The following is a 16,661-nucleotide window of genomic DNA, read 5'->3' as shown; positions in this document are numbered from 1 at the left end:
CTCAGCCCCTGCCTGAAAAGTGTATCTAATGAGCCATTATGATCCTTCTTATTTTGCTGGGCCCAGAATTAGTCACTATGTTTGGTCATAAAAGCTTTTACTTCTCTGGCTAGGGACAACACATGGCCGAAGTTGGTGACCCCTGAAATGACAAAGGGAACAATAACAACACTGACTGGACTGGCTCTAGCAATGTCAATCCAGCACATTTCATAGTGTGTTCAGTCACTGGAAGATCACATAAAATATCTTCTTGGTTACAAAAATGTAATATGTACACATGGAAAAAACTTCAAACTAGACAGAAAAGGTATAAAGTGAAACCCCTCTTTCCCAGCACCAAACCCAATCCTATTTCACATATATGTGTAAGTATTTATGTACATACATAATAGATAACATAAACTATATATACTAAAGTGTAACAATATACCTATATAAACACTGTTGAAGAGAAACAGACATAAATTAGGTAAATTGAGTAACACTTCATTATCACATGTATCTATTTTAGATCAGAATGTTTCTACAGAAATACACTGTTAGGATTAAATGTTACCAACTAAAGATACCTCAAGTAAAGGAAAGAGATCTTTATCTTCGTCCTTTAACATGTTCCATTTCTGGATCAGTGGAGGCATTAGCATCTGAATATACTCCTGTTTATAATGATGAAAAACATGTAAGGCTCTACTATATATGAAAACAAGTCCATTTTGAGTCTATGAAAATTAAAACCCATTTAATTGTGTAAAATTACTATAGAGTGATTTCACTAAGACTCATTCTTAGCTCTACTTTGTCCCTTAAAAAAATTTTCCTTTTACCTACTTTCTGTTTACAAAGCCTTTTTCTATTTTTAAGTAATCTTATGTCCTTTTTGCAACAAAATGTATATAAATAAATACATCACTACATGAAAATGAAGGAGCCCTGGTTACACAATGTTTAAGTGCTGGGCTGCTAATGGAAAGGCCAACGGGTCAAACACATCAACAGTTCTTTGAGAGAAAAGATCTGGTGATCTGCTCCCATAAAGATTATAGCCTAGGAAGCCCCATGTGGCAGTTCCACCGTGTCAAAACGGTTGTGCTATCGGGTCACTATGAGTCAGAATCAACCTGACACCACACAACATAAAAATGTATTGCTTGTGAAATCAGTATCAACGATGAAGCTAACTTCCTTTGTACAGTTTTACTTTAATGAGACCTGGTCTTTCAGTCCCCACAAGTACAAAGACTTTTGCTTACAGTACTTAATAAATTGACAGGTAAACTTATATTGAAACAGATATTATGAAATAAAACACGTACTTGTTTGCAAATGCAAACAAAGAGAGTCACATCATTTAAGTGCCCTGGCTTAAACTGTGAAATAATCCATAAAATCAAGTAAACATGTATAGTAATTTAAACAACAGGCAGATTCCGAAGGGTCTTCAGACAATAAAGCAAAAAACAAAACAAGCTCAACAATAATAAAAAACCAACAGCAAACAAGCCCATAAACCAAGTGTCCCTTGCACCTCTAAAGAAGCATAACTAAAAAATAACTTTTTCTCCAGTGTTTCTGAAACGGTACGTATGGAGACACTAGGAATTAAAATAACAACAGAAACCAAGAGTTTAAAGAACTTTTTTAACCCATTTCTTTTAGTCACTTATTTTCATAAAAAGTGTTGGTGTGCTCATATGAGATGCTGGTGTAATCTCCACAAAAAATACTTATTTTTTAAATATTACTTATAAAGGTGGATGAACTTGCCACCTTTGTAGTACCTATATTCTTAAAGCAGCAAGTACCATCCCTAAAACAGTTTAATTTTGAAGTATGTGTTAACCTATTGGTTATACTATGCTACATATTTTTTTCCATAATAGTTAATCACACATACTTACTGGTTTGTTTAAATGATGTCCTACCGAATCTGCTAATGTTCCTATGGCATCGTAAAGAATGAGCAGGTTCTTATGCTGGTATTTACTAAATGCGAAGACCAGGGTATCAAGTATGTAAGCAAGGTAAGGAACAAGTTCTGTACAAGCCTCCTCTTCTAGGGTAGCAAAGGCACTATAATTTTCAAAAAAGAGAATGAACACTTAATGTTGTATAGAAGGAATAGTTTATAACAGAGATACGAAATTAAGTCTCTACAGAATTTATATTTACACTTTACAAGCCTATCTCCTTGCATCACCACACCAGATGCTTATTTTTATTACTTTTCTATTTCTTATTACTACTTCTTCCTTTCCAAGAAGCTGTCACTCATGAGAATTTACTTATCCACATAATAAAACCTAAGAAAAATATTGGCAATCCTTTAGATTTATTCAATCAACAGATTTATTTGGTATATACTATTTATTTAGTCAGAATGCTGGGAACAGAGCAATTAACAAAGCCCCCATTATCAGGGAGATTACACTGTAGCAATTGCTCTAGACTACTGGAACTGAAATTAAAATTGTCAGATTCTAATTTACATCCCACTCTTTATATGTAAAACAGTCACAAAATGATGGAAACACTTTTAGCAACTGGTGTTTGAGGCTTATAAGCACTAAGCAGCATTAGTATTCCTCAACTGTTTCTCTAAGCCCTACACGGCATCATTTCAAACTTGCCTTATGCATGGCGTCTATTAGGAGAAATATAAGAAAAGAAAAAACTCGAGTCTCAGTGCAATTAGTTTCAATTTGAGATCTAAATTTGACTGTACCATATACCCAGCTCTTAATTTCTAAAGCCTCTGTATATCTTCTGATCCACCTGATCAGGAATTTCTTAAAATTATAGGCTTAAGCCATTTGTTAATGAAAGTCTTATTCATTAGCACTATGAACTATTTATTCATTTCCTTCATGACAGCTGTCATACATTATAATTAAGCTGATTCTCATTATTGGCAGTAGTTACATTACATAAAGTCTCTGAATTACCCACTATAGAACAGGCCTTATTTTATCTGAGCGGGGAACCCTTCTGGGATCTGCACATGCACATGTCTGTTAAGGACTATGAGTACTTTGGTGAACTGCTGAATTTGCAAACACAGAATCGACAACTAATGAGGATCAAATCTAAGTTATTTGGTTAAAAAAAAAAAAATTTTTTTTTTTTTTACAAGCCTGTAAAAGGAGCAATAGTGGCACAATGGTTAAGTGTTTGGCTGCTCAAATCCACCAACAGCTTCACAGGAGAAGAGACCTGGTGATCTGCTCCCCGTAAAGATTACAGCCTTGGAAGCCCCATGGGGCAGTTCTACTCTGTCCTACAGAGTTGCTATGAGTCAGAATCAACTTGATGGCATGCAAACAACTAGCCTGTAAAATCTGTGATGGCAGGTGCTATAAGCCTAGCACCTAGTACATAATATCTGCAACAATTGAGAGTTGAAAAAATTTTCCTGAGTCAATAAGCAAACCATAGAAGCCCAAATATGACCTGTATCCTCCCCTCCCACTTTAAAAATTTAGTTTAAAATTTAATCACCATGGTCCTTTTGTCCAATTTTATTTCATCCCATTAACAATTAGAACTCTTCCGGATATTATTGTTCCAGGTTGGGTAAAGTCTAACAACTTAAATTTACTTTTTTCAGTAGATTTTTCTCCCTAACAAAGTAAATAATAAAAACAATTCTACCTGAAGAAATAAGAGCCATAAACATAATCAACAGGCCCTTTTATAAAAGTATGTCCTAAGAAACTGGAAAATTTTAAGTAACAAAACTACTGGGGTCTGATACAAAAACAGAGACGGCCCTAAACCCAACTGAAAGAGCAACTACTGGGGCAGATCCACTAAGAACTCGTAGTGCCAGAGTTGATCAATGCACTGTGGGACTTTCTGTGGAGTTACGGTAGTTGACTAAGGAGCTGGACTGCTGGGATGTCAATCTGCTCAAACTTTGTTATTCCTTTGAGAGTGGGATTCAGGATGAAAGATGATTCTACTGCTATCATAGTCACTGAGTGTAAAAAAATGAGGAAGAAACTGATGTCTAGTTACGCACATTTGGGTTTACAAAATCATCAGGCGATAGTGCAGATGCTAAAGCTGTTCTGGTCAAACAAAATGTGATAAAATATGCTACTCTGCAAACCCAAGAGCAACAATCAATACCTCGAAAACTTTACCAGGAAGAAAAAGCAATGAAAACTAAATTTCCTGACACAGCTGGAAAACTTCAACATGAAACAGTCCATTAATGGACTGATACCAATATCTATCACAAGGTTGAAAATTAAATTTGCCACTAATTACTCACTCCCTTCTCTCACAATGAACGCTCGATCACGGGTTTGTCCTACCTGCAGGCAGCTTCCTGTACTCTCTTGTTGCTATCCAGGATACGCTTTAGCAATTCTGTCATTAATGGCTTCAGGTACGTGTCTGGGGGCTGGCTGACCACCCAGTGTGCATAGCGGCTAAGAGTCCAGCACGTTATGGAACGCACAAGAGCCTTTTTATCAGAGAGGCACTGAATAAGGTGAGGAATGAGCTCAGGCAGGTATGGAATCATACCCTGCATGCAACCTAGAAAAAAATAACATGAATCTTTTGAAAAAGTGTTAAAATTTGGTTAAAACAAATTTTGTATCATATGCGCCATGAAAAACATTCAGATCATTTCCTTTGCAATAAATACCGCTGTAATAATCTACTTCAAATTTATAAAATAAATGAAATTAGAGCTAATTACTCCTAGGTATCTTCCAGTTGGGTAAGAACCTCACACTTTACCTCTGTTACACAAATGTATGGCTTTCAGTGATACTTGTGAACTACCTCAATTTCTTGAAGACAGATGTTGACAAAAATGTTTAACATGACGGAATCAACAGAAATCCTTTACAGAGAAAGAAGACATTCTTGCCTTATCATATTGCCGAGACTTATCTAAGGAACATAAATTATTTTTCTAGCAAGAGGGATGCTTTGGACAGAGTTCTGTTATTCTGTTCATTTTATAACAGAAAGCATTAACAAATATCTGGCTGGGGTTAGAAGTATGCCTATGGTTGTTTAAGTAAGAACAGTTAATTCGAAGCAGAAACTCATCCTAGGATGACCTTTGGGTTCAAGTATTTCTCACAAGCTTAATGTGAATCTGTCTTGTCTACTCCACATCACCATCACAACAAACAAAAAACTATGTGAATCCAACACTTGAAAGTCTTCACTGACAGAGTTAACAATCCCTTAAAAAGCAGCCAAGCCTTATCAGTGATGATTAAGAACTTTATAATTCAAACTTGATTTTGACTTACCTTCAGCAATTGCTCCTAAAACCAAGATGCCCGATTCTTTAACAACCCACTCATGATGAAAAAGTAATTCTTTCAAAAGAGGCAAAATATGTGGCAAAAGTTCGTCACGATACACATTTGCAAGTACATCTAGGGCCGCGGCAGAACATTTTCCTAAGGAAATATTTAATTCAAAAATATCACATTAACATTTATTATCTTAGTTATATGTATTAAAAATGAATACTTATTGTATGTACAACACTTTCTGTGTATCTCTACGTAGCTTCAATGTAAGAGCTCAAGGACGTTAGTACATTCTATTGAAAAGGGTATTTATTTGCTGCCTTATGTGTCAGAAAACTGGGGCTACTACCACTTTATGATTTTGGGCAAATCACAACCACTAAGTTTCCTCTCCTACTAAGTAGGTGTTCGTTTATTTATCTATAAAAACTATCTACAGAGCATGTATGTGTCTGAGCATCACTGAGACTTAGAGATTCCAATATGAAGATAGCTCAGGGCGTTCTGAAGGATACAAGATTCAAAGCTAAAAAAATAACCATAATCAAACATAATACATACAGTGAGATACATAAAGAATTACTGCAACACAGTATGATTAAAAAGCAGGCAACGCCTGCCCTACCCCACCCACCATAAATAATTAGGGGGATTAATTACCACTGTATAACGTTCTTCCCTAAACAAGATGATTTTTGTTGTCTGAAAGATGAACCTTTGTAAGTAGCTGTAATTGTAGGTAAGAAGTCAACGAAAACTTTCTCCTGCAGAGAACTTAACTTTTTATTAGTTAGCTCTCTTCTTTCTGGTAACTTGGTAAAGAGCATATATGTTAATTATGCAACTAAGCAACAATGTTTATGATAAAAGTGACTTGTGTTTGATATATTACCTCTGGATTGAGAATCCTATATCTGAACTTTAAATACCTGATGAGATAACCACACTCTGAGCTTCCCTGAGTAGAATAACTCCTATAACTGGGTATACCTCCTGCATAACCCCTGTAAGCTGTGCCTACAAAACTTGGCTCCTGAGAGATGTGAGGCTTTTAAGCTCCCCTATTTGTGCAATGTGATCTTGATCCTGAAGAACCTAGGCCCCCAGACAGCTATATGAACTGTTACGTGGACAGTTGCAAAGACTCCTTCAGAAAAGTCTGACGCTGTCCAGGTAGTAAGTTGTGATTCCTGTCCTATGCACTTCTGAGTAAACTAGTGACAAATGTGGCCTATGATGGTCTTGAGTCTAAATGTTTAGTTTACTGGTTCTCACAGCGTGGACCACGGATGACTCCTGGGGGTCACATTAGACTCAGGGGGTCAACAAGGCCAAAACTACTTTAATAATAATGCTGTAACATTCTCTTTTTCATCATGACCACCTTTAACTAACAGTACAAAAGCAATAGTGGGTAAAACTGCTGGCACCTTAGCATAAATATATCAGTGTCAACCGAAGTACACTAGTCATTGTATTCTTCACTGCGACATTACCCACCCCCTGCAAAAGGTCTGTTTCACTAAAAAATGCCCTTGTTGAAGCAGTAAAAAATTGCTTTTATTAAATATCTCTCATAAGGAGATTATTTAGTATGGAGATACAAAATGCAAAGTACACATGAAGTACTTCTGTCACATACAGAAATATGATGGTTATCTTGAGGAAAAGCTGTACAACTGTTTTGAGTTGCAAGCTGTATGTGTTGCTTTTTTCCAAACTATTTACATTAGCAAGAACAGGTGACATAAGTTACTCAGACTTGGGTAATAGAAAAAGACTGAAGCGAGCCTGTCACTTCAAAGAAAACACCTGATATTATTTGCCATCAATGATAAATTCAAGGTGTTAAGTGAAAATTAGAATTTTGGAAAGCTTGTATCTGCCACTATAAGCCTGACAGCTTCCCAATACTTTTCTAATGAGACAGATGCTGACAGTAACAAATATTATTTTTTTCATAATGTAAAATGAAACTTACAATCTTTGGAAGCACTATCTAACTCAGTGAACCATTATTTTCCCAACGACCAATGCATAATGATACAATCATGTGTGGGTAAAAAATCCATTCAAAATGGAAGACAAATAGATTTTAATTTCATGGAGTACAAAAAGGTCATCGAGTGGCTGAAGGACTTAGTTTTTAAAGACAGATTATCAGCTATGACAACAAAAGCACAAGCAGCAAAAGGTAAAACAGAAAATGGGACCTCATAAAAATTAAATACTTTTGTTCACCAAAGGCCTGTATAGTCAAAACGAAGAGACAACCTACAGATTGGAAGGAAATTACCAGGAATCATGTTATCGAAAAGGGTCTAACATCCAAAACAGGTAAAATACTATTACAACTCAACAGCAAAAAGACAAACAACCCCCCAAAGAAAAATGGGCAAAGTACCTGGACAGTTCACCGAAGAGAATACTTAAATGTTAGCAAGCACATGAAAAGATGCTCACCATCATTAGCCATTAGAGAGATAAACAAATCAAAACTACAATGAGATACCACCTCACTCCTATTAGAGTGGCAACTAAAAAAAAAGGAAAACAATAGGTATTGGCAAGGTTGTGGAGAAACTGGAACCCTCATCCATTCACTGCTGGTGGGAATATAAAATGGTACTGCCATTATAGTGGCAGCTCAAAAGGTTGAACACAGAACTACCATATGACCTAACAATCTAAGACGATGCTCATGGTGGGTGCTGCAGTAATTTTAACGTAAAAAACCCACTGCCATTGAGTTGATTCCGATTCATAGCAACCCTATAGAACAGAGTACAGCTGCCGCATCCGGTTCCCAAGGACAGCCTGGTGGATATGAACTGCCAAACTTTTGCTTAGCAGCCATAGCTCTTAACTGCTGTGCCACCAGGGTTTCCTTAATAGCAAAAAAAAAAAAAAAAAAATTGAGTAGCATATTAAACCTGTGATTTCATTAAAAGTATTGTTTAAGATGAGGCTAAGTAGCTAAGTAAAAAGAAATGAATCAAATGAAGAAAAAACCCCAATGAATATACGAATGTGGCAACAATTGTAAAAATGATACACAACTAGCTGAAGATTGGCAAGAGTACTATTTTATTTCAAAGCACTAAGATATGATTTAGAGACAGTCTACTATACAAAAAAACATTCCACTACTGTGACTACCTTTTCTACAACTGATTATGAAAGCATTTAATTCTACACGTGACCGCCATACTAAAATTGTTTATACAGAAAAATTAAAATACTGTTCCAATGTTTTCAGAATATGAAGGCCACTGTTAAAATCCCCTAGTAAAATGTGCACATTTATTATTTTTATTTGACACTTCTACTGATAGATCATTTAGAATCAAGTATATAGTGATTTAATTAGGTTAGGCAAATAATTGGAACAAAAGTCACAAGCACGATGCATGAAACAATGAAAAAATTTTTTTACAAAGGGATTATTTACTATAGGACTATAATAAGTCGACTTAGAGTCTATTTAACATAGTAAGCTAGAAAAGAACAACAAAAATGTAATTTCAAGTACTAAGGTTTTTCCCAACGTGAATTAGGTATACCAAATGGTTAATGACAAACTATTAGACACTGGTAAAACCTTAAAAACAAAATGCTGTTACACCGGTCAGAAGTAATACCTTACCCATCAAGGGAGTCAGTTATAGATCAATTCAACTAAATATTAAACTCCCATGAAACTTACATGCACTGACATGGAATGAGGTAAATGATATATGGAAGAGAGCCGTAACAGTACATATAGTTTGATTTCACTTTTGGAATTTCAGACTCCCCTCTAAAAAAGATCACATGCACATGTGTTTCTGTACATGCACAGAAAAACTTATGGAAGAATATGAAGATGAGTGGGATATAAAGACGAAGTGGTTTTTTAAAATGTGTATTGATACTTTCATAGTGTGTATCTACAATACAACCTTAATCCATCCTATCTCCCACCCTGAAACTGAGGATACAATGGGAGGCAATTTGTGACAGTAATGAAGACCTTGGGCTCTCTTCTCATGAGTTAGACTTGGGTTCCAATACTGGATGTGCCATCTACACTAGCTACACTAACCTTGGTTAGGTTTCCCTTTCTGTAGTTTCCGTACTCACCTAGGGCTATAGCAAAGATTAAATGTGATAATGCATGCAAAGTCCTTGGCACATCAGGTACCCTAAATAAATGACAGTTACAGGAAACTACAGTGGGCAACAGAGGAATCAGCATTTTCTAACCACATGAATGAAACAGCCCAGACTAACGATGCATCGATTTCATCAGCTAGTAGAAACCTCAACGCTGTTAGGACCTAGAGCAGTGGTTCTCGACCAGAGGCAATTTTGTTTCCTAGGGGACATTTGGCAATGTCTGGAGGCATTTTTGAATATAAACAACTGTGTGTGCATGTGGGGTGGGGCGGAGTATTACTACCATTTACTAGGTACAGGCCAGGTATGCTGCTCAACAGCCTACAATGTAAAGCCCTCACAACAAAGAATTATCTGACTCAAAATGTCAATATAGTGTCAAGGCTGAGAAACCCTGAACAAAAGCAGTGGAGCTTTAAAAACAGGAAAGCAAGCAAAAATAAAACACAGACATCCAGGCTCATTCCCAGGTATTTGATTACAGTGTGGAGCAGAATGCTGGCTTCACAGCTGATAGGATTTATAGTTTAAGATGAACACTAATAGAGATTTTAAGAAGCATATTTTAAGGTTTTGAATATGACAAAACAGTTATTATTTTCAAAATTATCCACGACAAATAAGCCAATTCTTATGCAAATTATCACAGAAAATCAGTTTATTTTAGGGAAACAAATAGCTTGTGGCCAATGTTCCTATTTTACAGTACCAAACAAAACAGTCTTTTGAGCAGTAAGAGTTTTTTTTTTAATCATTTTACTGTGCTTTAAGTTTATAGAACAAATTAGTTTCCCATTCAGTAATTTATAAAAATTGTTTTGTTAACATTGACGCAATCCCTGCAATGTGTCAGCACTCTCCCCCTTCCCACTCCAAATTCCCTGTTTCCATTCGTCAGGTTTTTTTGCCCTCTCATCTTTGCTTTTCAGTTGGTGTTGTCCGTTTGGTCTGTATACTTGACTGTTCTAAGGAGCACATTCCTCACGGGTTTTATTGTTTTACAGACCTGTCTAATATTTGGCTGAAAGCTGAACTTCGGGAGTGGCTTCAGTTCTGCGTTAGAAGGGTGTTTAGGGGCCACAGCCTCGAGGGTTCCTCCAGTCTGTCAGACCAGTAAGCCTGGTCTCCTTTGTAAATTTAAATTTTGCTCCACATTTTTCTTCTGCTTTGTCCAGGACCCTCTACTGTGATCCCGGACAGAGTGGCTGATTTTGGGTTTTTTTTTTTTTTAAGGAATATAATGCTTACACGTAAGAGTAGGCCCATCAGGGAAATGCAAATCAAAACCACAATGAGATACCACTTCATAGCCACTAGATGTATGGCTATAAAAAATTAAAAAACAAAAACAAAAAACAGATAATAACAAGTGCTGGAGAGCATACAGGGGAAACTGGAACCCTTGAGCACTGTTGGTGAGAATGTCAAATGGTGCAGCTGCTTTGGAAAAGAGTCTGGCAGTTCCTCAAAACACTAAATATAGAGTTATTGCACGACTCAGTAATTCCACTCGTCGTTATATACCCAAGAGAAATAAAAACATACATCCACACGAAAACTTGTATATGAATGCTCATAGTAGCATTACTCATTAGAGTCAAAAAGGAAGACCACCCAAATGTCTATCAACTGGTGAATGAAAAAACAAAATGCGGTATACCCACACAACAGTACAGGTGATTTAGTTTGCAATAAAAAGGAATAAAGTACCAATACATACTATAACATAGATGGATTGCTAAAACATTATTCTAAGCTAAAGGAGTCAATCACAAAGGGCCACATGGTGCATGACTCCACTTATATGAAAGGTTCAGAAGTGGCAAATCTATAAAGACAAAAAACAGCCTTGTCCAGGATTTGAAAGGAAATCAGGTGTGACTGCTAATGAGCACAGGATTTCTTTTTTGGGTAATAAAAACGTTCTGAAGTTGACTGTGATGATCGTTGTATATGTGGACTGTATCTCAATGACCAAAAAAATAAACCAAACACATTGCCATCAGATCGATTTCGACTTACAGCAACCCTACAGGACAGAGCAGAACGGCCCTATAACGGTTTCCAAGGAGTGGCTAGTGGATTCAAACTGGGGTCCTTTTGGTTAGCAGTCATAGCTCTCAACCACTGTGATACCAGGGCCCCTCAATAAAGATATTATTATTAAAGCAGACAATTATACTTTTCCCTCACTCACGTACTTAGATTCCAGTCAGAAATGGTATCATCATCATCAATTTCATCATCATCATCATCTTCCTCTTCAATTCCATCTTCATCATGCTGCTGAGCCACCGTCCTTGATCGATGAAAACGTGGCCTAATATCCTGCTCACTATCAGGAATCGTCTCATCTTCTTCAACATCACCCTTTTTATAAAAAGGGAAATTTTTTGGTGACATTCATTATAAGCTAATAACATGTATAAAAAAAATCAAAAGAATATTCAGAAGAGTCATGTGTAACTTGAAAAAACTCTAGAAGATTCTGAAGTATACTTCCTGATTAAGAATCACTCCTCTGTGCAGAAAATATTTATTTGTGGAGGGAAGAATAACATGTAGCAATTGTTAAGTATCAGGCACTTTCAGCCATACTATAATGCCTCTCAACGGCTAGCATAATCCAGTGTACCTTAAATCGAATTCATACCAGCATATTTAAGAAGTCGTATTTTTAAAATGAGCACCAGATAATTTAGGCTAAATTTAAAGCAATAGGAAATTAATGATAACCCAACTAGCATAAGCATCTAGTTCCAATTAAGCCAGACTCTATTTGGAAACCCTGGTGGCGTAATGGTTAAGTGCTACGCCTGCTAACCAAGAGGTCGGCAGTTCAAATCCGCCAGGCGCTCCTTGGAAACTCTATGGGGCAGTTCTACTCTGTCCTGTAGGGTCGCTATAAGTCAGAATCGACTCGACGGCAGCAGGTATTTTTTTTATTACCATCCAAACTCATTATCATGTTTGCTTCTATCTTTGAACTTCTGTAGCATATTATTTAACAAGTGGACTATTTACATAGGGTCCATTCTAAAAGAATGCCCTATTGGCTGAACTCACAGATTTACTATGCCAACATAAAAATTATCTTCCCTACTCATTAGAAAAGTTTACTTACCTTCAATAGGATAATATCGATGTCTGAGTACTTCATGCCATTCACTAACACAGGAATCAACCTATAAAAAATGAATCCAAAAAACAAAAATCTAAAGATCTCAACAGAATAAGTAAGAACCCCTAATACAATGCGGTTTTTTCCTAATACAATAACTTATCTTAATAACCCTACCAAAAAAATCCAACACCAAACCTGCCGCCATTAAGTCAATTCTGACTCATAGCAACCCTATAGGACAGAATAGAACTGCCCCATAGAGTTTCCAAGGAGAGGCTGGTGAATTCAAACTCTCAATCTTTTGGTTAGTAGCTGAGCTCTTAACCACTGGGCCAATACTACATGTACTAATAATACCAATCAGACAACCACTGGTAATACTGTCTTAGATCCTATCCAGTGACATGTTTGCTCTTCTTAAGTGATTACTCCAAATATGTCTCTTGGGCCTTTTACAAATTCATGGAACCTACTGGATGGAATCTCGACTGGGACAAGGCAGCTTGCCAATGGTGCTATCAAAAAGAAAAAATAAGCAATTCTCCCGCAGGAATTTATTCTAAATATACTAACAAACACATTCATTTTTAAAGACTGATGTTTCGTTGATGTAACTGGAAAACTGAAAACAATGTAATAGTTCATCGTTTAAGGCACGGATAAAATTAACACAAGTGAAAAACTGAAATGTAAAATACATAGTACATTTCCATTTGAATTTAAATGAGACTATCCATATAATTACTTATACACACAGACTATTCAGGAAGACTATATAAGAAACTGATATCCACAAAGAAGTGATTAGGTTTAAGAGAGACAAGTCATCTTTTACTTTATTTCTAAATGGTGTAACATTTTCCAATAAGTCTATATTCAGTGTTTGTATGTCTTTTATAATAATAAAAAAAGATGACAATGTTCAAGATACAACATCAGAAAGCTAGACATATTTATCTGAAAGAAATAATGCAAAGAAGGAAAAGGATCTCTATAAACAAAGTTATTAATAGTTTCTGGTAAAGATCTAAGACATTTTGAATTTTAATTTCTTAAGAAACTAGTAACAACCTAAAATTCTGAGAAGAAACAGTTAAATCAGAAATCACACCCACTCTGGAGCATTATGCAGTCATTAAAACCACCAAGATGACTGCAGACATCGAAGCCCAGGTACACATGCAATATTTACTATGTCCAGTTAAAAAAAAAGTACGTGTCAAAACCTTAACTTAAATCCTTTTGTAGCTATGACAGTTATAAGCTTTGACAGTTTTCTTAAGCGTTGATGGTTTGTTTTCTCACTGGCCCACCACACACACCTGAAAAGATTCTTATGAGACTACTTTGGAGGCATATTTAACAACACAGCCAACAGTGCCTGCTTCCAAATTCTACCCTTAATTCCCCTCTACCCATTGTTCTGGGTGACTTGGAAAAAGAGAATAAGCAAATGGAACTTATGCTCACTGAGTACTAGGTGGGGCTTTAAAAGTACCCTCCTTATAACTTAATGAGAAAGATGTTATGACACCCATTTTACAAATAAACTAAAGCCCAGACGGGCTGCATTATTTGCTAAAGATCATAAGCAAGTTTTAAGTAAACAAGACTGTCAGGATTCAAAACCAATTTGGCCTAACACCACAGATAATTCCCTTTCTCCTACCCCAGATATAAGAAACCCTTGTTCTCGACATTAATGCCTTTAGTCTTTAAGACCATACTTCAGAGCTACATGCAGTAATGTCAATTAAAACAAATGAGACCAACTTTGAGAAAAATGCTAAGATAAATGAGATATTCTGGAAGCCCTCATTATCTAATGCAATAATATGAATAGAGAAAAGGAAGTAGTGCGATTTAAAATTTCCTGGGTAAGTTTAAGATGTGTCCCACCCAAACTTTCATGCTCAAAGTCCTTCTAAATTCTAAAACAGTAAATAAACACTGTGACTAGCATATTTAAAACACATAGAACCATATTTTACAAGTTAAAGGCATTTGGCAGGAGAACTAAATCACTGGTAACATGTCAACAATTTCAGGGAACTGGCAAGAACAGATTCAAGGCTGTAAGATACTGAAAAGTTAACACGAGGTGGTTAAGAAGTGAGGTAGCCCTGGTGCAGCAATATGGTTAAAGTGCTCGGCTACTAACCGAAAAGTTAGTGGTATAAAGCCACCGGTGGCTCTGTAGGAGAAGGATATGGCAGTCTGCTTTCATAAAGATTCCAGCCTTAAAAATGCTATGGGGCAGTTCTATTCTGTCCTATAGGTTCGCTCTGAGTCCGAATCAACTCAATAGGCAGTGGTGGTTTTTTTTGGGGGGTGGGGGTGGGGGTTTAAGAAGTGAAGACAGTGAGCCCCATCTGTGACATTTAATCATGAACTTTTGTAAGATGGAAGAAACTGAAGTAAGTTAAAATGTTATGAAGGGCAAAACAGAGAGAGAAAAAATCAAAGAGAATATCCGATAGAGTGAGGCCCCTGAGGGTAAGAAAAACTTGTTACCCAGACCATAAGCAGAAAGATTGGTTTGGAAGAAGAAAACTCATACAAAAATGTATCTGTAAGTTCTGGGGCAAGATGAAGTGTTTTCTCTCTAAAGTAAAAGTGTTCAAACTGAACGAAAGAACTTCAGAAGAATGATAAAACTTTGAAATGGTTGCTTGGTGAATGGAAGATAAAAGCTGATCTTTAACAACAAGGACTGGCAGGTAGTATGAAGGTTCCACTTGAAGACCATGGATTTCTACAGCCATAATTCCCCCTGGCAGTATAACTTTTCCCAACAGCATTCAATAGTCTGGTGATAGAAAAACAGTTCATTTAATCCAGAGTGGGGACGATGAAATGTATCGTAGTTAGAAGCTGGTCAGTACACTTGATTTGTAGATCATGATGCCTATGCCAGATAGCCTGGTTAAAGAAGCAAAGAAGATAGTCAATTAATCTAGACCAGGAAAGATGAAATGTATGGTAGTTGGAGGTTGGTCAGTACTGTTGATTTGTAGATCACCATGTCAGTCCCAGATAAAGAATAGCAAAAAAAGTGTCAGAGATTGAGAACATGAAAAAGTCAAGGGCCTTAACATGGAATAGTAAATGTGGTTAATCAGGTGTGCAGGAAATGAGGGGCTGGTATAGTGCATGTTGTTGTTAGGTGCTGATGAGTCGTTTCCGACTCATAGAGACCCTATAGGACAGAGCACAACTGCCCCATAGGGGTTCTAAGGAGCGGCTAGTAGATTTGAACTGCCGACCTTTTGGTTAGCAGCCGAGCTCTTAACCACTATGCCACTAGGGCTCTGGAATGGTTCACAGGGTTTCCTAAAGGAGCCCTGGTGGGGCAGTGCTTAAGCGCTCTGCTGCCAACCCACCAGCTTCTCCATGCGAGAAAGACACAGCAGTCTTCTTCCGTAATGACCACAGCCTTGGAAACCCCGTGAGGCAGTTCTACTCTGTCCTCTAGGGTAGTCACGAAAAGAATCGACTCGAAGGCAAAAGATTTGGTTTTGGTTTGTGGCGCAACAGTTAAGTGCTCGACTGCTAACTGAAAGGTTGGCAGTTTGAACCTACCCAACAGCTCTGCGGGAGAAAGACCTGGTGATCAGCTCTTGTAAAGATTATAGCCTAGAAAACCCCACGGGGCAGCTCTCCAGTCACACGAGGTTGCTATGAGTTGAAATCACCCCGGCTGTACCTAACAATGAAGTTGGTGGGAGCAAAGGATAGGTCAGAAAGTGAGTTATGAGAGTTAACTGTCATCATGTGGCAACCTGGTCCGTGTATGATCAATTCCAGCTCACTATCATGCGAGGCCAAAGCAAAAAAACCCAACCACCCAATCAAAACCAGAAGCCATCAAGTCAATTCCAGCTCATGGTGACCCCACGTGTCTCAGAGTAGAAATGTTTTCTATAGCTTATTTTTGTAAGTAGATCACCAGGCCTTTCTTCCTAGGTCCCTCTGGGTAGACTTGAACCACCAACCTTTCAGTCAGCAGTCAAGCGCTTAACCACCTGCGCCACCCAGGGACTCCATCATTATTTCTGAACAGATCTAACTGTTATGAAACTTTCTCCTGAAGC

General features: G+C 37.1%; 1 protein-coding gene across 6 annotated transcripts in view; it reads right to left on the bottom strand.

Moving 5' to 3' along the window:
- The window catches only part of TNPO1 (transportin 1), a 115,607-nt gene that overhangs the window by 15,444 nt on the left and 83,502 nt on the right, over positions 1 to 16,661 (bottom strand). For all 6 annotated transcript variants that reach the window (XM_064272972.1, XM_064272981.1, XM_064272978.1 and 3 more), the window contains 6 exons: positions 12,568 to 12,628; positions 11,645 to 11,813; positions 5,280 to 5,432; positions 4,320 to 4,545; positions 1,902 to 2,073; positions 573 to 659 (listed from right to left, as the gene is read on the bottom strand). In XM_064272972.1, the coding sequence (XP_064129042.1) occupies positions 573 to 659; positions 1,902 to 2,073; positions 4,320 to 4,545; positions 5,280 to 5,432; positions 11,645 to 11,813; positions 12,568 to 12,628 (868 nt within the window). The remainder of the gene's footprint in view (positions 1 to 572; positions 660 to 1,901; positions 2,074 to 4,319; positions 4,546 to 5,279; positions 5,433 to 11,644; positions 11,814 to 12,567; positions 12,629 to 16,661) is intronic.

The sequence above is a fragment of the Loxodonta africana genome, chromosome 2 (assembly GCF_030014295.1).
Source record: "Loxodonta africana isolate mLoxAfr1 chromosome 2, mLoxAfr1.hap2, whole genome shotgun sequence".
Classification (NCBI taxonomy): Eukaryota; Metazoa; Chordata; class Mammalia; order Proboscidea; family Elephantidae; genus Loxodonta; species Loxodonta africana.
This window is presented reverse-complemented; position numbering and strand designations above follow the sequence as displayed.